General features: G+C 43.8%; 1 protein-coding gene across 1 annotated transcript; it reads left to right on the top strand.

Annotated features, from left to right (window-relative positions):
• Positions 1-1,240: 1,240 nt before the first annotated feature.
• Positions 1,241-3,567, top strand: LOC133822010 (1-aminocyclopropane-1-carboxylate oxidase homolog 1-like). The gene is made up of 2 exons (XM_062254206.1): positions 1,241-2,080; positions 3,130-3,567. The coding sequence occupies exons 1-2, from the start codon at positions 1,265-1,267 to the stop codon at positions 3,373-3,375; spliced, it is 1,062 nt and encodes a 353-aa protein (XP_062110190.1). The 5' UTR covers positions 1,241-1,264; the 3' UTR covers positions 3,376-3,567.
• The last annotated feature ends 19,661 nt before the right edge of the window (positions 3,568-23,228 follow it).

Raw genomic sequence — 23,228 nt, forward strand, 5'->3', positions numbered from 1 at the left:
TAGTGATATAGAGTTAGAAACTTCTCAAACAAAGGCTAATTGCATTTTGTTTTTAACAAAAAAAAAAAAAAAAGTTGTTTTTTTTCTTTTTTTTTACTGATTTAATATAAAATATATATATATATTGTTGGAATGTTTTTATGATATAAATCAATTTGTTACAATTAATTAATTTTTAATCATTTAATATATCAAAATTAATGGTCAACATTTATTTGCTACCTAGTTTGAATTTCTTAATTAAATGGAGGGAATATCTCAATTAAAAGTTGAGAGAATATGTCAACCTTTGTAACTGTGGCTGAGATTCTGATGGAATGTCTCACTCTATAAATATAGAGTGCCGGTCCTCAAGCTCACTCATCATTCCGATTTTCAATAACTTCATTTAAAGAGTTAGTGAGAACTTGGAACAATGGCTAGAGGTATATATTTTTGATCCCTTTCGTATATGTTCAATCTATATAATAATATCGCATTCGTAAATGTTCAATCTATATATTAATATCGCATACGTGTATAGAATTGTTTGTATTACTATATTTCCTTCACTCTAATATTTATATATATATAACAATTCTCTTACAGGGGCTTTACTTTAAGCCCTACTGGTGGCGCTCTTAGTGTTCTTGACCTTTGAACAGTTTTCAGCGCGATTTTTTTTAATGACCCTGTATATTGTAGCTTTTTATTGCATCAATGCGATTTTTAGAAAATTCTAAATAGTGTACAGTATCGAAAACTAGGTTTAAACATGTTGTACGTGTGACTAATTTTTTTTATGTGTGTGGAAAGCAACATGTTTGAATCTAATTTTTAGTACTGTAAACTATTCAAAATTTTCTCAAAATTTGCAGATGTTATCATAAAAAAAATCACACTAAATTTTTTTCACGAGTTTTAAATACTGTAGAGTCTCGCTGGTAGAGTTTGGTTTGAAAAAATTCTCTCATTTATGTAAAGAGAGAAAAAATTTGGAGAAGCTCCACTACGTATCTCCCGCGCTGTTGTCCAATAAATATATCCTTATGAATATATTATTTAAATTTGTTAATTACTAAATTAATTTTTCAATTGTAATTATTTTTATTTAAAATTTTTAATTCAGAAATTACTAAATTTGAATGTTGTGGCATGTATTAATTTGGGACACCTAAGAGAAAAATACAAGACAAAGATACGTTACTTGTACGTAGCTACAACCAAATCAAAACAATATATAAGTCTCAAAATCTACAAACCAAACTAAAAAAAATCAGCGACCATGGATACCCGATTAGTGGCTCTGAAGCAATTTGACGAGTCAAAAGCAGGAGTCAAAGGCTTGGTCGACACCGGCCTCACCTCCATTCCCAGCTTCTTCGTTCACCCAACGGAGACCTTATCGGACCTAAAACCCACTCACCAAACCCCACCACAATCCATACCCGTAATCGACTTATCCGGCTTCGATTCTGATCGGCGCGGGGCCATAGTCGACCAAGTGAGCCGTTCCGCCAGGGACTTCGGCTTCTTCCAGATCATCAACCACGGGATCTCGCAAGAGACTCTCGACCGTACTCTCGCCGCAGTGAAAGCCTTCCACGAGCTGCCGGCGGAGGCTAAGGCCAAGTATTACGATAGATCAGGAGGTGGCCGGACCGGGTTTACGTACATGTCGAACGTCGACTTGTACCAATCAAAAGCTGCCAGCTGGAGGGACACGATGACGGCGAGGCTAGAGGCTGTGGTTATGGAGGAAGTGCCGGAGATCTGCAGGGACGCGGTGGCGGAGTGGGACCGTGAGGTTTTGAAGTTGGGAGAGGTGGTTTTGGAACTGGTTGGGGAAGGGCTGGGATTGTGTGCGGGAAGGTTCAGGGATTTGAGTTGTTTGGGATCGAGGATTATGGTGGGCCACTACTACCCGTACTGCCCGCAATCTGATCTGACGGTGGGGCTTGGGTCTCATGCTGACCCGGGATTGCTGACCCTGCTGCTACAGAACCATATGGGTGGGTTGCAGGTCAAGTGTGGTGGTGTTTGGCTCGATGTTAAGCCAATTCCTGGAGCCATTGTGGTAAACGTGGGAGACTTGCTTCAGGTATGTAGAAGTATATCCAAACAAAGTATATTCTTTTACAAAAATAAAATATTTTTTATTATGTTATTATTAAAGAATTTGGTCGTAGTATTATTAGATACACACAAAATATTAGTATAATATAGTTCAAATTTTATTAATTTTTAAAATTTATACCTTATATATTTTGGCATAAAAATAGTAAGTTATAATAAGTTTGTAACTTTCCATTTACGTGCATGGAATAGGATTAATTTTATAAAAAACTATGTTAAATTAAGTTCCAAATAAAAGTTACAACTTTTGTTTAAAATAATACAAATGCACTTTTTATTATAGGAAATATATATTATTTTTGTCCTATGCAAAAAAAGGACCTATTTGACTAATCTCTCTCTTGTCCCCTTCGAGTAACTTTAGAGGGGCAAGGTAAAATATCTTATTGAAAAATGTTTAAGCAAAATTTTTGTAGATTTTATAAAATATAGGATTATCGTTGAAATATTTTGAAATAAAATTACATATGATATTTAGTGAAAATAATAAGAGGCCAAACTAATATATATAGGTAACGATTACAATGCATCTTTTTTTTTGCAATACTAGTGCATCATTTTTCTATTTCAGTACTTGGATATATTCTCAAAAAAATGTATATGACGGTGTACATTGTAGGTATTTTGAATATCCTGCAAATTTTTAGGAAATTCTGAATAGTTTACGAATTTGAAAACAAAATTCAAACTGTCAACTTTTACACGCGTACACAAAAAAACAGGCACGCGTGCAACAGACAGTTTAGACTTTGTTTCGGTACCATAATTTATTCAGAATTTCTTGAAAATTTGTAGAATGTTCTAGATATCTATAATGTACATCATCATATAAAAAAAAAATAGGATTATAACTATTCAGGTGCCGAAATAGAAAAATGTTACAACGGTATTGTAAAATAAGATGATGCATTACAGTCGCTCCCTATATATATATATATATAATATATATTAGTAGTGAATACCGGCCGGGAAAAGTGATGATATATAACATCGTAAATATATGTGTGTATTCAGATAATGTCAAATGATGAATATAAAAGCGTGGATCACAGAGTATTGGCTAATATGAATCAAGAACCAAGAGTGTCTACTGCAGTTTTCCTACATCCAGGTAAAAGAGAGGAACTATATGGTCCTTTGCCAGAGTTATCGAAAGACAAACCAGCACTGTATCAACAATTTACTTTCTCAGAATTCATGCAAAGATTCTTCACCAAGGAATTGGATGAGAAATCCTTAAAAAATTTCTTTAGGATTTGATTTGCTTTCACTCAAACTTATGTTGTTGATGTGTTTATTTAATTCCTTGTTGGAGGTATAATGTATTAACTATTATTACTATGCATCGTCTTGTAGTGTTTTAACATAATGTAGTACTTAGAATTTGGAATTATGCAACAAATGGACATGTGTATTTCTTTACTAATAATAATAAAAAAAAAAAACTACCTACGATGCGTGTTATTAGAATGTTAGTGACAAACAAATGATCATATATACTTCTTCAACTCATATCCTTTTCCTAACTACTTCAAAGTACAATATTAATATTCGTGTTTTTTCTTGGCCTTCTATTTTTTATGTCATAATTATGTTCTTTGTAGACTTTATCACTTTATATTGACCTCTATAGCCCCCCTCCTCCTCTCCTGTTAATTTCAATCCAATAGATATGGTTGAATGTTTATGTTGACGCAGTTCTTCGGCAACAAGTAATTAAGAGAAAAAGAGAAAGAGATTAGCACTCAAGGTAGAACCGTCACAGATATGAAATCTTATATAATGAACTAGGTGACTCAAGACACGTTTTTAAGTAGTTCAAAGGTTAAAATCCTTCTACTCCACTAGTCAATATTATTCATCCTCTCTGGGTATTTGGTTTACAAAGTATATAGTCCTTCAAAGACTATTTTTTCCAACCCCTATCAACTCCCAGGGTCTCCATATTTATAGAAGAAGGCACCTGGAAGTTGGTAGGGAGGTCATCCCGTGACCTTACCATTTGTCATATCCACTCTGTGGCATTCATGATTAATTCCTAAACCTGACACATAAGTGTGGTCTAATCAGCATGGAAGGAGATAATGGGTCGCACGGCCCAACCCATCCGTGGGTGTCTGACACGCACGTTCCTACTGCGTGTCTGAGAAGTCAAGGGGATATCAGACACGTGATGTCAGATATATGCACGTTTATCTTGCGTGCGTTGACTTCATAAAGGCTCAGAGCTTCCTGGGATCCTCGTGACACGAACAGCTCGTATTACGAGCTGTTCTCCTGGCGTGGCCTTCAGATGCCCCTCTCGAGCTGAGAAGATCCACCCTGGAAATAGGATCTTCGTCCTGTGGGCACCTCGGACTAAACCTGATTAGTCCGAGGCTCGTCCTGCTAATCAGCCCGTGGGAAAATCATGGCGTACATCTACCCCCCAAGCTCCTGCTCGTGGTATATGACGTCATGTATAGGAGACCACAGTAGGGGCTTTTAGACTTCCCCCCCAACCCTTCGCATTCCATTCTTCTCGCAGGCGTCTGACACGTGGAACGTCGTGGGTGGCGACGGTACACTCTACGAGAACCGCATTAAATGGCCTAGCCTACTAACCAGCCGTCGTTTCACATTTCGAGTGGAGGGTCTTCCAAGAGCCTTTTACACGTGATACTTCCCTTGTATAAAGAGGGGGTGGCCACCCTACGCACGGGCCACCCTATCATTCAAAAATTTCTCAAATTTCCTTCTTCCTTCTCTGACTTTCCGAAGGACGAAACCCTCATCTCTGCTGTTTTCATCTTCTCCGTTCACGAAGCCTAAGCGTACGAGTTTCTTCAAAGCCTTGGAAGCCACTGTCCCAACGAAGCTCCTACCAGCGCAGCAATCTCGCTCACCATCCAGCCATACACTGTAAGTTTTCTGACCCAGTTTATTTTGAAAGCATGCCACTGTAGCTTAGGTAAAAAAAATTACTGTAGCCACATGCAGGGGTTTTCTGGGTTGTGTGGATATGGAGGGTGACGGCCCTTCTTAGATTAGGGCACGCCTGTTGCAGGAAATCGTTTTAGAATATGGGTTTCAAGATGTTTCTTCAGGGACAATTTATGGGTAGGACCTTTAGGAATTTTGGGTGCAAAACCGGGTAGCTTAGGGAATACGCCTCAAAAGCGGTTTTGCACATTTTGCCTATTGAAACTTTCCCCCCAAGGCAAATTTTTACTCTGAGCCCCCTGACACACGAATTCCGAGTAATCTGGGATCTGTTGAGGGCCTAGGCGCGTGTTCATTGAACCGCGTGGTTCCACTCTCCACGGGCTGGGCTTACCCCAGCTCGTGTAATTAACACTTGCTTCATCCTTCTGCTTGGGTCACCTTTTCTAAAGTGTTTTCTTTTGTTCGATAGGCGACCAGATGGCCCCGAAGAAGAACCTGCCCCAGAAGAACGTGGGAAGCTCGGCCTCCCAACAAGATAAAGGAAAGGCGGTGATGCCCAGCTCGCCGATTCCCCACTTTGGCCCGGCCGTGGAGAAACAGGCCGAGGTGGCCCCTGACGCATTTTTCGAGGCGGAGAGAATCGTCTCGAAGATAACCGAGCAGGCCAAGATCACCAAACTCTTCATCACCCACAACATTCCCTTAGGGAAAGCCTCAGTGATTGCCCGACCTGCCGCAGAGGGTAAGCGGAGCTGCACGCCGCTCGATGAATCGTTCGCGGTCTGGAGCGGTGAACACTTCAAGGCAGGGGCCTTCCCCCCCTGGACCAGTACTTCGCCGACTTCCTGAATTATGTGGGGTTGGCCCCATTTCAGCTCCCTCCCAACTCCTACCGTCTGCTGGCGGGGTTGAGGTATTTATTTCAAAAGCACGAGTGGGAGGTCCCCACTCCTGCTGATATTCTATACTTCTTTTGCCTCAAAGCCAGCCCGGACCAGCGGGGGCGAGGCGACGGGTTCTATTACTTAACCTGTTTCCATAATACAGCGGCGGTCATCGAGCTGCCGAGCCACCCGAATGACTTCAAGGACCAGTTTTTCATGTCAACTGGGTTCCGCAACTGCGATCATCATTACTTTAATCGCCCTCGTAAGTGATCCTTGACCTTAGCCCGCCTTTTAAGGGTTATCTTATTTTAGCTCCCTCCTTACTCCACTTCTGACTTCAACCAATCTTGCAGCCATCTACGCGAGGACCGAGAAGTCCATGATCCTCGGGGGTCAATACGACACACTGGCGAGCTTGCCCCCCAGTGAGAAAGACTACTGCGTGCTCGTGACCGACGAGACGATGGTATTCTGCAAGCTGATTTTCCCAAATCAGACTTTGAATTTGAAGAGGCCCCGGGGGCCGTCCCCAGCTCGCGACAACAGACCGATCGTCGCGGAGGAGATCGCAGACGACGAAGGTGAGGAAGAGAGTGACGAAGTTCCTCTCGTGAGGAGTAGGAAGAGGACCTTGGAGGTCGCCCAGATGATGGACGAGGAAAGGGTCCAATCCGGAGCAGCCGCGGGTCCCTCCGGCCAAGGTAATCCTTACTTATTTAAGAATGTAGATAGGGCCACTGTAGACCCCCGGCTGCTTAGGTTCAATCCTAGGCAGCTCGTCCATCGTCACCCGAGGAATCCGGACCTGGACACGCTCTTGCTCCATTGTGTTGACCGGCTCGTGCTGGATCACCAAGAGAGTCGGCCTAGGGGTACCGTAGCAGTAGATAACACCTTAGCTTTTAGGTCGATCCTTTTTTAGGAGTATGGGACCAACTTACGCACGTGGCCGACGCTCCAGAGGGGCATCTATGCTCCGGGGATTAGGCAGTATGTAGAAGAGTCCAGCCCCGAGTCGGAACCGGACCTAAAACCTGCGCCAGTTCGTGAGATAATCGTCTTAGACTCTTCCAGCTCGGGGGGTAGGGCTCCCTTAGTATTCGCTTACTCATTGCCTTTAAACCTTTTGCCTCTATTTCTGCATGATTGCCACCTTGTAATAACCATGTTTTTTGTTCTTGGCAGAAGAGATGTCTCAGCCCGAAGGTAATTTGCGGGGCGTGGTCTTCGGCGGGAACCCCCCAGCGGGGCCAAGGTTGAAAAGGCTTCGAGAGTCCAAGAGCTCGGCTGGGACCTCCACCAAATCCCCGGCTAAGGAGAAGGAGAAAGCCCCTCCATCCCAGGTCGCGGGGGCGATCCTTCCTGTCGCCAGGACAGGGCCCATGCCCCCGCCACCCCAACGATCTCCATTAGCCGCCCAGGACGGGGTAATAGAGATCGGGAATCCGGCCGCGGCAACCCCGGATGTGCGTATCCCGGTCGATCCCCAGGATCTGGAGAAGATGCCAGAAGCATTCCGGGGGACGGTGTATGAGTCGGCTAGCTATGCCGTCAGCCATTTCTACAAGCTCAGGGAGAGGGAGCTCCGGGCCATCGAAACAACGAACCCGGTCCGAGTTATGGAGTCTTCGATGGACATGACCCTAACGGTAAACTGCCCCATTCTTTTAAAGCTTTAACACTCACACGCCGCCTTTTTTCTTCCAGTTAGTTAATTTATCCTTCCTTTCTTGCAGGGCATTGCTGCCGCATACAGAGGCATCGCTAGGACCAAGGCCCAGCTCGAGGGTGTGGAGGCTGAGCGCCAGACCGCCCTCCAGGAGGCTCAGGAGGCGAAAGACGCGCTGGCGGCCTCTAAAGCCGAGCTAGAGAAGATCCGCTCCAAGAACCGAGAGCTTAAAAACTCCCTGGCCGCGTCGCGGACAGATCTCGAGGTAGCGAAGACCGAGGCCCAGGCCGCCATGGAAGCCAAGCGGGCCGTCTCGGAGTAGTCCTTGCAAGACCTGTTCTATCATTGCTGGTCCCACAACCCGGATGCGGACTTTTCTTTCATGCCGCCGGACCTCTGGGCGTTTTTGCTGCCGAAGCTCCAAGCCCGCCTAAATAAAGAGGTACCTCCCTCGGAGACTGGAGAGGCCTCTGTCGCGGCGGAGCAGGACAAGACCGCAACCTCCAAAGGGCCAACTGATGGGGCTTAGGATACTTCTCTTTGGGCATTTTGAACTATTTTATTTTCCATTGTAATTTTTCGTGAGGTGTTTCCACCTTGAGACAATTTGCTCAGCAACTTTAACATATATTTTTTTTTTATGCTTTTGGCTACAATTCATCTCTTTATTTTTATGAACTTAGTTCGGGTTAACCGTTATTTATATCCCGGGCTTTTAAAGAAGAGCCACGATCAAAATTAAAGTTAACCCCTAAGTTTCATGACCTGGTTAAAACCAGGAACTTATTTTGAAAACTTAGTTCGCGTCAACTTTTATCCATATCCCGGGCTCTTTAAAGAAGAACCGCGGTCAATAAATTTTAGTTAACTTCTAAGTTTTATGACTTGGTTAAAACCAGGAACTTATTTTGAAAACTTAGTTCGCGTCAACTTTTATCCATATCCCGGGCTTTTTAAAGAAGAACCGCGGTCAATAAATTTTAGTTAACTTCTAAGTTTTATGACCTGGTTAAAACCAGGATAGGGCTTAGTTTGTGATAACTCTTATCCATAGATAATAATTAACACCTACGTCGTTAAGGAGACCTGGTTATATCCAGGTACCATATGCCCCCCAAGTAACTGGGAAAGGGTCTTTCGTGGTTACTTTAAAATCACACTTGCAAATAAAGAGAAACATTTGATTTTTATTTATACATGGAAGGTGACCTCCTAGGCCTTACAAGTGGCTCATTGATAGTATTTCTTTAGGTGGATGGCATTCCATGTCCGCGGGACCGCCCCTCCACCAAGCCGAGCTAATTTATAAGTTCCCTCTTTGATGACTTCGATGATCTGGTATGGTCCTTCCCAGTTTGGTCCCAAAACCCCATCTTTGGGATCTTTCCCGGCCAGGAAAACTCTCCTTAGGACCAAATCGCCGACGCTAACGGCACGTCTTTTGACCTTAGTGTTGAAGTAGCGAGTGATCTTCTATTGATAATGGGCGAGCCGGAGTTGTGAATCTTCTCGCCTTTCATCCACTAAGTCTAGGGAACGGCATAGGAGCTCGTGGTTCCTGTCTTGGTCGTAGTGCTGGACCCTATGTGACAGAACTTTAACCTCCACGGGGAGGACTGCTTCACTCCCAAAGGTTAGGGAGAAAGGCATGTGACCCGTGGGAGTCCGATGTGAGGTCCGGTATGCCCACAGGACTTGGGGGAGCTGTTCTGGCCAGATCCCCTTTGCCTCATCTAGCCTTTTCTTGAGGCTCGCCTTCAGAGTTTTGTTGACAGCCTCGACCTGGCCGTTCACCTGGGGATAGGCCACGGATGAGAAGCTTTTCACAATTCCGTGCCTTTCGCAAAATTCGGTGAACAGATCGCTGTCAAATTGAGTGCCGTTATCGGAGACGATCTTCTTAGGTAGGCCAAATCGACATATGATGCTTTTAACCACGAAGTCTAACACCTTTTTCGATGTTATTGTCGCCAACGGCTCTGCCTCGGCCCACTTGGTGAAGTAGTCAATGGCTACTACGGCGTAACGGACCCCGCCCTTTCCGGTAGGCAGGGCGCCTACTAGATCTATCCCCCAAACGGCAAATGGCCAGGGAGACGAAATCATTTTTAGCTCGACCGGAGGAGCTCGGGCAACCGCAGCGAACCGCTAACACTTGTCGCACCTTTTTACATGTGAGATTGAGTCTTTGGACAAAGTCGGCCAGTAATAACCTTGCCTGAGAACCTTAAAAGCCAGGCTTTACCCCCCAGTGTGGTCTCCGCAGAATCCTTCATGAACTTCTTGCAGGATGGCCTTCGCTTCACTTGGAAGAACGCACCGGAGGAGAGGTAGGGAATGCCCGCGTCGGTACAACACCCCTTCGACTAGCGTATATCTCGGAGCTTGATAAAGGACTCGCCGTGCGTCGTTGCGCCCTTCGGGTAACTTGCCCTCGACGAGATACTCAATAATGGGAGTCATCCAAGTCGGCCTGATGTCAATCATTTCAATTTCTGCCCGATCCCCGTCCATGCTAGGATTCTCGAAGAACTCAACTGGCACCAACCCCAGGGTTTCTGTCTCGCCCGAGGCGGCGAGCTTGGCGAGAGCATCTGCGTTGGCGTTCTGCTCCCAAGGTATCTGTTCGATTGACCCTCGTCCAAACGCAGACAGTTCGGACTTTACTTTTGCCAAATAGGCGGCCATCCTGGGTCCCCGCGCCTGATATTCGCCTAGAACCTGATTCACCACGAGTTGGGAATCGCTGAAGCATTGGACAGAGCTCGCCTTTAGCTCACTAGCTATCCTAAGTCCAGCCAACAAAGCCTCGTACTCTGCCTCATTGTTAGACGCCTTGAACCCGAACCTTAGCGCCGAGTGGAATCTATGTCCCTCTGGGGATATCAGAATGATTCCGGCCCCGGAGCCGTTCTCGTTAGATGAGCCATCAACGAAGATCTTCCACGACGAGTGTGGGGAGGCGACCTGAGGTGAGTCTCCTGATGGAGTCTCCTGGAATCCCGCGCATTCCGCCACGAAGTCGGCCAAGGCCTGACTTTTTATGGTAGTTCGGGGAGTATAGAAAATCTCGAACTGACTGAGTTCGACCGCCCACTTTAGCAAGCGTCCCGATGCTTCAGGCTTTTGCAAAACCTGCCTTAAAGGCTGATCGGTCATGACGTGTATAGAGTGGGACTGGAAGTATGGCCTGAGCTTTCGCGAGGCCATGATTAGGCAGAACGCCATTTTCTCCATCATTGGATATCTTGATTCAGCTCCGAGGAGTCTCTTGCTGATGTAATAGACCGGTTTCTGAGCCTGGTCCTCTTCTCGCACCAGAACGGCACTAGCTGCGTCCTCAGTGACGGCCATGTAGAGGAAAAGAGGTTCTCCTACCTTGGGTTTTGATAGCACAGGCGGTTCAGCCAAATGCGCTTTCAGGTCGAGGAATGCGCTTTCGCACTCCACTGTCCATTCGAATTTCTTGTTTCCTTGGAGCAGGTTGTAGAAGGGCAAACACTTATCGGTCGACTTGGAAACGAACCGGTGCAGTGCTGCCACTCTTCCTGTGAGGCCTTGGACATCTTTCCGCGACCTGGGGGAAGGAAGCTCGAGTAGTGACCTGATCTTGTCGGGGTTTGCCTCGATTCCTCGGGTATTGACTATGAAACCCAAGAATTTCCTCGATGCAACACCGAAAGTGCACTTATGAGGATTGAGCCTCATGCCATATTCTCGCAGTATGTTAAAACATTCTTCCAGGTCGGCAACGTGGTTGCTGGCAGTCTTTGACTTGACAAGCATATCATCGACGTACACTTCCATGTTTTTCCTGATCTGGTCCGCGAACATTCTGTTCACTAGCCTTTGGTAGGTAGCTCCGGCATTCTTCAGACCAAACGGCATGACCTTATAACAATAGACATTAGTCGGGGTCATGAAGCTGGTATGCTCCTGGTCTGCCGGATTCATCGCGATCTGATTGTAGCCTGAGTACGCGTCCATGAAGGACATGAGCTCGTGCCCCGCCGTGGCATCCACCAATTGATCGATCCTTGGCAATGGAAAGCAATCCTTGGGGCAGGCTTTATTCAGGTCGGAGAAGTCAATACAGGTCCGCCATTTCCCGTTGGGCTTTGAAACTAGCACGGGATTGGCGACCAAAATTGGAAATTTGGCTTCACGAATAAAGCCACACTTTTTGAGCCGGGCCACCTCTTCTTCGAGGGCTTCGGCTCGGGTTGTTCCCAGACGCCTATGTTTTTGAGACTTGGCAGGGACGCTTTTATCCAGGTGGAGCGTGTGCATGATGATGCTTGGGCTAATTCCTATCATGTCCTCATGCGACCATGCGAATACGTCTAGGTTCTTTTGCAGAAACGTAGTCAGCTCCGCCTTTCTTTTATCGCAGAGGTTCTTTCCGAGCTTAACCGTCCGTGATGGGTTTTGTTTATCGATGCTCACCTCCTCGAGCTCCTCAATAGCTTGTAGCTCGGACCTGTCCTCGCCTACACGGGGGTCAATATCCTCACTTAGGGCGGGCTTTTCGTCTTTGGAATTCTGAGTTTTTTCAATCTCAGGAGCCGACTTGGGTCCCTGAGATTCCTCTTCATCCTGAACGGCCATCGTCACTTGCCCGGGTTTAGATTTTCCCTTCATGGAAATGCTGTAGCATTCCCTGGCAGCGAGCTGATCGCCCTTGATAGTACAGACCCCTGTTGAAGTAGGGAACTTCATGGCGAGGTGCCGGATGGAAGTGATAGCCTCGAAGGCTATGAGCGTAGGTCGGTCCAAAATGGCATTGTAGGCAGCGGAGCAGTCAATGACCACGAATTCGAGTAGTTTGGACTCTGTTCGGGACTCCTCTCCTAGGGTGATCACCAGCTCGATTGTCCCTATCGCTGCTGATCCTTCTCCTGAAAAACCATATAGCATCATCGAGGTTGCCTTAAGCTCGGCAACAGTCAGACCCATTTTTTCTAAGGTGGATCGGAACAGGAGGTTCACCGAGCTCCCATTGTCCACCAACACTCTCCTTACTTTCCGGTTGGCGAGCTGGACTGCCACGACCAAGGGATCGTTATGAGGGAATTGGACATGGCCTGCGTCCTCCTCCGTGAAATTTATCGATTGTTTCTCTAATCGTTGCTGTTTTGATTGACGCTGTTCCGGGGCGAACTCCGCTCCGTTGTGGGCCTTTAATTCATTCACATACCTCTTCTAGGCGCCCCTACTCGTGCCGGCCATGTGTGGTCCTCCTGAGATGGTGGATATCTCTCCCTCGACCACGGGGGGAAGGACGTCCTGATCTGCCTGACGCCCGGGCTGACTGGCTGGGACCTTTGGAACGGGTCGACTTGCCGGGACCCGGTTCCGCGAGTATTGCGCCAATGGACCTGCTCGGATGAGAGTCTCGATTTCATCTTTGAGGTGCCTGCAGTCGTCGGTATTGTGCCCGATGTCGTTATGAAAACGGCAGAATTTGGAAGCGTCTCTCTTTCCCTTAGGGTGCTTCAATGGTTCCGGCCTCTTCCAGGGGACCCGAGTAGCGTTGGCCAGGAAAATATTTTCCTTGGTCTGGGTGAGCTCGGCATAGCTTGTGAACACGGGCTTGAACTTATCCACAGACTTATTCTTCTTCTGGCCGTGCTGGTTGTTTTCACCATGTCCTTTTCTTTTGCTACCACCGGGCTGGTTATTCTGCGCGACGTCGGGAGTCGCCACTACGATCTCCGTCTCCGTCCCGGCGGCCGAAGCTTCAGCTTCTTCCAAGTTTATCCACTCTTGGTCTCTGTTAAGGAATTCGCTAACCGAGCTGACTCCCCTCCTTTGAATATCTTTCCACAGGTCTCCGCCGACTAGGATCCCGGTCCTCATGGCCATTAGTTTGGAGCTATCGTCAGCATCCCTTGCTTGAGCAGCGACATTTGCAAATCTGCTCAAGTAGGCTTTTAACGTCTCACCGGTCTTCTGCCTCACGTTAGCTAAAGAATCGACCTGGACTCGGGCGGCCTGAGAGGCGCGGAATGCCCTCTTGAAGTCCGCCGAGAAGGTCTTCCAGGAGCTGATTGACTGCCTTTTACTCTGCTTGAACCACTGCCTGGTAGGTCCAATCAGGGTGGAAGGAAAGATCAAGCAACGCAGCTCCGGGCCGACGTTATGGGCCATCATTAGGGTGTTGAACATCCCTAAGTGGTTAGACGGGTCTCCATCCCCATTGAACTTTGACAGGTGGGGCATACGAAAACCAGAAGGGTATGCCGTTGCTGCTATATTGGGGGCGAAGAGTTCCATCTCGTCCCCTGTATCATATTCGTCTTTTTCTTTTTCCGATAGGAGCTTCTTCATCAGCTCCTCCACCTGAGTTAGGCGCTCTAGGGTTTTGTCCTGAGATCCTGGGTTATTCCGGGGCTGTTCAACAGCTCCGGTCCCGTTGTACATATTAGGTGGGTTGTTGCCCCTCCTATCTTGAGATAGGTTATTTGGGACATTTCCACCATTACGTACTTCGGATCGGACCCCCACTGAGCGGGCCTAGTTACCATCCCTAACTCGATCCTCTCTGTGAGAATTGAGGCGATCTCGAAGGTCGCCTCCCTGGGTAGTATGGTGACTTTGTGCCAAACTTAGTCGCTGGCACAGGTCTCCTCCCGAGAGATCACTCCGTCCACTACCGGTCCAGTGACTCCTGTTGGACAGGCTCGGGGTGCGTCTTTGGCGGCTATGACCTGATCCTTCCTCCGGCACCCTGCCGCGCCAGGAGGGTCCAGCTGACGGCGAGCCTCTCCTGCTATTTCTGTAGGTCGGGATGTCTCGGACGGGCTGAGGAGACGGATATCTGATGGGAGAAGGAGGATGCCTGACCGGGGAGGCGATCCTAGTGCCGTCCGGACGGACTAAATTTGGTGGGGGCCTCTCGGCCCTGTCAGCTTGCTGGTCCCGCGCTGGGCGAGCTGGACGAGGAACTGGACGTCCTTCGGGGACGGGCTGACGTCTCTGGCCTTCCTCCGCCCTTCTTCGGGAATTTCCTCGATCTCTTCTGGGCGTCCTCGAGGAAGGCTAAGAGCTGGGGGTTGACGTCCTAACCGAACGGCTGTACTGCTGCTGTCCTGTCCGAGGCATTTCTCTGAGGTTTGCCTCCTGATGGTGTGATGAAGGGGTGGAGTTGGCTGCAGGAAGTCTACCCGAATGGCTATGCCTGGACCGATTACTCCGGCGAGACTTAGGAGCCTCGCCTTGCCTCTCTCCAACGTTACCGTTGGTTGTGAGAGGGGGTAGTCGGCTCAGAATATCCTGGATTTGCTGACCATCTGCTGCTAATTGGCTCCTCAGCTGAACATTCTCCATCTCCACCGCAGAATAATAACATGGATTTGGATTAGGCGGCCGGGGCGCTGAACTACCAGTGTCGTCTTGGCCCGCCGGCTGCTTTCCCGGCCTCTGCTGGACTTCAGGAGCTTGCTCATCAGGGATGGCAACCTGGTGGGCCTCCTGCCCATCATGCTGTTCTGTCTCGTTACCATGCCTGGATCGAGTGGTCACCATAGTTGGATGTCTGCGGTAGTACTAATCGAACTTGCTCTCAATGAAAGCACCAAACTGTTGACGCGGTTCTTTGGCAACAGGTAATTAAGAGAAGAAGAGAAAAAGATTAGCACTCAAGGTAGAACCGTCACAGATATGAAATCTTATATAATGAACTAGGTGACTCAAGACACGTTTTTAAGTGGTTCAAAGGTTAAAATCCTTCTACTCCACTAGTCAATATTATTCATCCTCTCTGGGTATTTGGTTTACAAAGTATATAGTCCTTCAAAGACTATTTTTTCCAACCCCTATCAACTCCCAGGGTCTCCATATTTATAGGAGAAGGCACCTGGAAGTTGGTAGGGAGGCCATCCCGTGACCTTACCATTTGTCATATCCACTATGTGGCATTCATGATTAATTCCTAACCTGACACATAAGTGTGGTCTAATCAGCATGGAAGGAGATAATGGGCCGCACGGCCCAACCCATCCGTGGGTGTCTGACACGCACGTTCCTACTGCGTGTCCGAGAAGTCAAGGGGATATCAGACACGTGATGTCAGATATATGCACGTTTATCTTGCGTGCGTTGACTTCATAAAGGCTCAGAGCTTCCTGGGCTCCTCGTGACACGAACAGCTCGTATTACGAGCTGTTCTCCTGGCGTGGCCTTCAGATGCCCCTCTCGAGCTGAGAAGATCTGCCCTGGAAATAGGATCTTCGTCCTGTGGGCACCTCGGACTAAACCTGATTAGTCCGAGGCTCGTCCTGCTAATCAGCCCGTGGGAAAATCAGGGCGTACAGTTTATTTTGATAGTAGGACAAGATTTTAGAAATTTGGAGAAGAAAATGTTACATAGTTTAGTGGGGAATTTGGTAAGACACATAGACTTCTATCTCAAAAATTAACGACAATAGTCTTAGATGTGAACTGATATTCTTACATTTATTCGATGTAACACACTCTAATGCCCTACATGCATCTCCAAAGAATTTGTCAAAGGTTTGTTAGGACTCGATGGCGAATTGGGGGATGCAACAAGGTTGTGCGAGTAAACAAGGTGTCGAAGGATTTGGTTGAGTAAGGGATTACGTTGATTGCATGCAAGTTTTAGTAAATCAATTTGGCCACCATTACCTATATTGCCGACAATAGATCTAACGGTGGGGATTGCATCTCACACCAAATTGTCTATCCTATTTTTATATGTCCCTAGCTATATCATCAACTAATAGAAATAAAATAACTTAATTAAATGATTATATTTGTTAATTTATTAAATGTCATTTTCATTTATTTGTCTTATTTTTATTGATTGAGGACAATAAATTTTAAGTCTACAAATTAAGTTTGGCAAGTAGTTCTAGGTCGATATTAAACATTTCTTTAGTAAGAATGATTGATATGGGTAAAAGAAATATTGTATATGGAGTATGGAAAAATGAAAAGAAAAGATTAAACGAGTGTCTATCTAAAAATTAATTAGTAGATTGGAAACAAAGATTCGAGCAATCTTTTTTTATTATTTGGTATGAAAATAAATAAAGGGAAGAGGGAAAGGGAATATGATAAATATTATTTATTAGATTTACCATATTATTCATATTTATTATCTTGGGTAAAAATTAGTTGTCTCCTTTCACAATCCCTCTTAGTAAGGAATGAATATTTTTGCGTATTTGCAATATGCAACATCTCCCTTTGCTTGGCTCTACCAAACAAATGTTTGCTAAGAATTGACCAACCTAATTCATTCTCCATTTAACCTCTCCTACCAAACAAGACTCTCTAAGCCTATTCCTAATTTTCTTGTTATCAATAATTCACTACAAGTGATCTAATTATTATATATAATTTTTTTCTCTAATTGGGTAATTATTTAAGGATGCTATTAGGTTTAGGAATAATATTGATACAAATGTAGGATATATAACATATTTCAATTTTGTCAACCCTCATCTTCTTCTTCTTTTTTTCCCTAAGGAAATATCAAATGCTGAGAACGAAAGAGTAGATTACAAACACATAGTCACTTAGGCTCCAACACGGGTTTAGGCTCCCTTCAAATTTAATTTTAATTTATATTATTATTTTTACTTAGAAAAATTCTCTAAATTATGAAAATAAAATTTCAGCCTATTCAATTTAAATAACTTCATTCATTGTAAATCCTAGCACAGTTCTTGAGTTTCGACCAATTTAAACTTCGAACCTCGAGTTTTAGTTGCAGTTTTCTTCAATCCAAAGAGATAATATGTTTGGTGTTATATTATTTATAATATAATGTTTAGATTAAATAAATGTGACAAAGTTTGTCACATATTGTAACATAATGTATATGAGAGTTACATTTTGGATAATGTGAATATCCAAATGTGTAACATATTTGGGATTACAAAGAAAATTACAAATTTGTAACTCCCAAATATTACCCAATAAAGTGTAGATTTGATGTTACACATTTTGATTTGAATTTTTCAAAGTCATAAGTAATATGGTTGTTGGAGACATAATTTTAGCCCCCATAATGTGTTTGGAGGTTACAAAGTCATGTAGGAAGAGTATAGAATTGTTTGGAAAATTACTCAAAAGAGTGTGCTAAAAATGGGTTGTGGCCGCGGCCGCTAGTGTTCCTGGCCGCGGCTTGTGGAACAAAGGCTCACGGCCTCAGCCAGCAACAGCTTTGGCCGTGGCCTATGAGGCTGACATGTTAGAATTTTATATGGACTAATATAATTACAAACATAATTCCATTATCACAATCATTTTCCATAGTGCCTAGGAATAGTTAAAGACCATAATGGGATGGTTAATATTAATCTAATTGCAATTGAGGCACATGGTAACACCCTAAAGACTATAGGTTGGCCCATTAAACCATAGTCCACCATATCTAATAATATAAGCCCAATAGGCCCAATATACCCCTTAGGGTAAGAAGGCATACGAGACATATATATAGAGAATATGGGTTGTTGGGTGAATATGTGCATGTGGGTTTGGTAAGGGGTTGCTCTCCATAAGTTCTCTCTTGTATTGCTATTTTTCTAATCATCTTTGTGTAGATCGTGAGAGATTCAAAGATGAACATTGGAGACTCAATGTCAGGTATGTTTTATCTCTATATATTCAATTCAATACCCTAAATAAAGTTTGATCTTGCAGATTACATTAGCATGGTTTATTGTTATTGATTTCAGAATTGATAATGTTATAATGCTCATATGTTAGAAATATTATCAATTGGCATCAGAGAGAGGTTCACTTGATTTTAGGGTTTGAAATTTTGATATATACCCAATTTTTTCAAAATCTGATTTTTTCACAAGAAATTTCGAAATCATGCTATGTTAATGGGGAAATCGGGTTTGATAATGAGTATTGGGTTTTAGCTATTTTTTTGGGCAAAAAAATTCATGCATTGTTGTGAAAATCGAATTTTTTCTTGAACTTCAACAATAGAGGAAACCCATTTCGGGTTCATTACATTTCGACCATGATTTTGTGTTTTTTTGAGTAAATGGATATTGGAAATTGATAGAGCATTGAAAATGGAAGAAAACCCCCCAAACGGTGTCGGATTTGGTGGCCGGAGGTGGCCTATCCGACCAGGTCGACAAAGCGGGTCGCGCCGATCCGAATTGCAGACCCGCGGACCCAAAAAAAAAAAAAAGGGTGACAGGGACGAGGGAAAACGACATGTCGTTTTGCCTCTGTCAGGCAAAAACGACGTGTCATTTTCCCAATGCAAAGCCCCCTTCAAGCTAAAAAACGACGGGTCGTTTGGACCCATTGGTGGTTGTCGTTCGCCCGAACGACATGTCGTTTCCACCAAACGACATGTCGTACGAACAATATAAAAAAATTGAGGCGCGTGGGGGCACGTGTACAGCCCATTGTTGGGCTATTTTTACCATTTTATTCCTTTTTTTTTAATTTTCTATCTTTTCTATGTATATTTCCTCTTATGCACAATATTAATTTTATGAATCTTATTCATAATTTTGGTGAATTAATTTCATTGTGGCATAAATCCATGTTTATTTGTTTATTTATTTCAACAATTAATGCTTAAATGTATCTTACATGTCGTAAGATTAAGCATGGAAATTGTTTGGTGATGAGGAACATTTAAATATTAGTTTATTTAAATTTTGTATCATCCTCCAAATTTGGATTAAGATCCATACAAGTAATTAATTATCCTATCGATAATAATTGCTTGCTAAGGATGCTTAATATGGTGAAGAAAATTTATTAAATATTATGAATCACAATTTATCTATCCTTTCGATAGTAAATTAATGTATTTGATTATAATGTTTAATAGATTATTCTTACCTGTGTATGAGTTCTATTTTTTGTGTTTGTCTAAGAACTCTAGCATACATAATGATCATTTGTTATTTTGCGATCATATATTGATGAGAAAAGAGCACAAAGACATGGTTTATCATAACATGTATTTAATAGTTATTGCTCTTGTTTCTCATTCAGCTGTAAGCATTCCTAGATCTCCTGCCGTCTTGACGCTGAATGCAACCAACCACAAGTAGTGGATTGAAAATATCACGATGAACTTGACTTTCATGAAAATGGACTTGGCCTTGAGAATTGATGAACCATCTAAGCCTGCTGATGATGCTACTGAGAAGGTTAAGAAATCTTACGAGGACTGGGAACACTCCAATCGTTGTTGCTTGATGCTTATGAGATATCACATGGAGGAATCCATTCGCGATAGTATTCCCAAGTCTGAAAATACAAAGGATTTTCTTACTGCCATTAAGGAAAATTATAAGAAATTCTCAAAGAATGAGAAGAATGAACACTTGAACATGCTACATCACACTATTTATGATGGTTCAGGTGACATTAGGGCTCACATTGACAAGCTCATGGGCCACTATCATAAACTTAAGGCCATGGATATGGACCTTGGTGAGGATTACATGGTGTGGTTGGTGATGGAGAACATTCCATCTCAGTTTGATTCAATCAGATCAAGCTACAATGGTCAGAAGGAGCAATGGACTGTTGGGGAGATGTCTGCTATTCTTGCCAAGGAAGAGGAGGACACGAGAAAGGGAAGGGCAAGAAGTATCTCCATGGTGACAAATCCCAATAATTCTCACAAGAGAAAGTTCACTCCTAGTAACTCTAGTGACCAAAAGCATCATAAGAAGAAAACAGTTAGTTCTAAAGGGAGTGGACAGTCAGTCTCTTCTTCTACTGGTCATAAGAATGAGTTTTTCAAGGGAAAATGCAACTTTTGTCAAAACTTTGGGCACAAGAAAGCTGATTGTCGAAAGCTCAAAGCTCACCTAGAGAAGAAAGGCAGTGACAAGTCGAAGAAGACCGAGTAATCTGGAGCAGAATGTGTACATGGGAGACGATACAAAAGTACAAATCGAATTTTTGGGGACAGTTAGATTGCAGTTGAATACAGGACATTTTTTGGAGTTACAGGATGTTCCTTACATACCCTCTTTTAGGAGGAATTTGATTTCTGTATCTATTTTGGATAGGCTTGGATATAGTTTTCTTTTTGGAATTGGAAAACTCACTTTGTATCGTGACTCTTTTGGTCGGAAATGGAACTTTATGTGGAAATTTATATAAACTTGATTTGCATGATGTTGCTTCTGTTTCTTCTACTTCTTCTCTTAATACTGTTGTTGGTTCTAAACGTGCAAGGTTAGATTTAAAATCTTCTATGTTGTGGCACAAACGTTTAGGCCATATCTCTAAAGATAGAATGCAAAGGTTGGTGAAAGATGGGGTTCTTCAAGATCTAGATTTTTCAGATTTTACTGCCTGTGTTGATTGTATTAAAGGAAAGTTAACGACCAAAGTTAGAAAAAGTAAAAAAGATAGGTGCACACGATTGTTGGAGTTGATCCATACTGATATTTGTGGGCCTTTTGTTCCGCCTGCTATGGGTGGTTATAAATACTTTATCATCTTCATTGATGACTTTTCCCGGTATGGCCATGTTGAGCTCATTCGTGAAAAATCTGAATCCTTAGATGCGTTTAAGATTTTCAAGACGAAAGTTGAGCTTCAAAAGGGGAAGAAGATCAAGGCAGTTAATTCTGATAGAGGTGGAGAGTATTATGGACGTTATGATGAAAGTGGAAGGAACCCCAGGCCTTTCGCTAGATACTTACAGGAATGTGGCATTGATGCAAGATATACAATGTCAGGAACACCCCAACAGAATGGAATTGCTGAAAGGAGAAATCGCACTCTTCTTGACATAGTGCGATGTATGTTGATTCATTCTAGTTTGCCAGAGTTTTTATGGGGTGAGGCATTAAAAACTGCAACTTATATCTTGAATCAAGTGCCCAGCAAGTCTGTCCCAAAGATGCCTTATGAGCTATGGTCAAGTAAGAAACAAAGCTTGCGTCATGTTCATGTTTGGGGTTGCAAAGCAGAAGTGAGGCCCTATAATCCACAATCTAAGAAACTTGATCCGAAGACCATTAGTGGCTATTTTGTGGGCAACACCATTGGATCAAGGGGTTCTAGATTTTATTGCCCATCTCATACCACTAGGGTTATAGAATCAGATGGTGCTGTCTATTTTGAGGATGAATTTGATTCAAGTCAAGGGTCAAGAGAAATTGTTTTCAGGGAAGAACGCTTTTTTGTCCCTGTACCTGTCGCTTCCACTCCTATTGACGACCCTGTGATTGAACAGATTCCGATAGAAACTCATGATGAACCTCAAAAACAAGAACAAGGTGAAAATCTTAATATTGGGGATGATGAAGCTATGGTGAGAAGATCACAGAGAACCCGCAGGTCTGCTATTCCTAATGACTACCTTGTCTATTTACAGGAACATGAGTTTGATGTGGGAGACACTTTTGAGCCAGTTACCTATCAAGAAGCTATGAATAGTCCTCAATCTGTGTTGTGGATGGATGCAATGAAAGATGAGTTGAATTCTATGTCACAAAATGAAGTTTGGGAGTTGGTTGAATTACCCAAAGGTTGCAGACCCATTGGATACAAATGGGTGTATAAGATCAAACGTGACTCGAATGGGCAAGTGGAAAGGTATAAGGCTAGGCTTGTGGCTAAAGGCTATAGCCAGAGAGAATGTATTGATTTCAAAGAAACATTTTCACCTGTTTCCACCAAAGATTCGTTGTGAATTATTATGGCTATAGTTGCTCATTTTGATCTAGAACTCAATCAAATGGATGTGAGGACTGCCTTCTTGAATGGAGATTTATTTGAAGATGTTTACATGACTCAACCTATTGGTTTTGAGAAGTCTGGCAAAGAACACATGGTTTGCAAGCTTAAAAAGTCATACTATGGGCTTAAACAAGCATCAAGGCAGTGGTATCTTAAGTTCGATATGATTGTCACTGCAAATGGCTTCAAGGAGAATGTAGTAGATCAATGTATATACATGAAGGTCAGTGGGAGTAGCTTTATTTTTCTAGTATTGTATGTTGATGACATCCTGCTTGCATCTAATAATTCTGATCTGTTGTCTGAGACGAAACAACTTTTGTTTAACCATTTTGATATGAAGGACCTTGGTGAGGCTTCCTATGTGCTTGGGATTCAGATTCTTCGGGATAGGGCTAATGGTATTCTTCGTTTGTCTCAGAAGACTTACATTGATCAGATCTTGAAAAGATTCAATATGCATGCATGTTCTCCTGGGAAGGCACCAATAGTGAAGGGTGACAAGTTCTCAAAGGCTCAATGTCCACAAAATGATAAAGAGAGAGATGAAATGAAAGTCGTTCCCTATGCATCACTGGTTGGTAGCTTGATGTATGCTCAAGTATGCACACGCCCTGATATTGCTTTTGTTGTCGACGTGTTGGGTAGATACTTGAGTGATCCTGATCTTAGCCATTGGAAAGTGGCTAGGAAAGTCATGAGGTATCTTCAGGGTACAAAGGATCATATGTTGACTTACCGGCGAGCTGACCCTCTTGATATAGTTGGGTTCAGTGACGCCGATTATGCAGGATGCGTGGATGATAAAAAGTCCACTTGAGGCTACATTTATATGATGGTTGGAGGAGTTGTTTCGTGGAAAAGTGTCAAGCAGACTCTCACAGCTTCCTCTACGATGGAGGCAGGGT

The sequence above is a fragment of the Humulus lupulus genome, chromosome 3 (assembly GCF_963169125.1).
Source record: "Humulus lupulus chromosome 3, drHumLupu1.1, whole genome shotgun sequence".
Taxonomy (NCBI): Eukaryota; Viridiplantae; Streptophyta; class Magnoliopsida; order Rosales; family Cannabaceae; genus Humulus; species Humulus lupulus.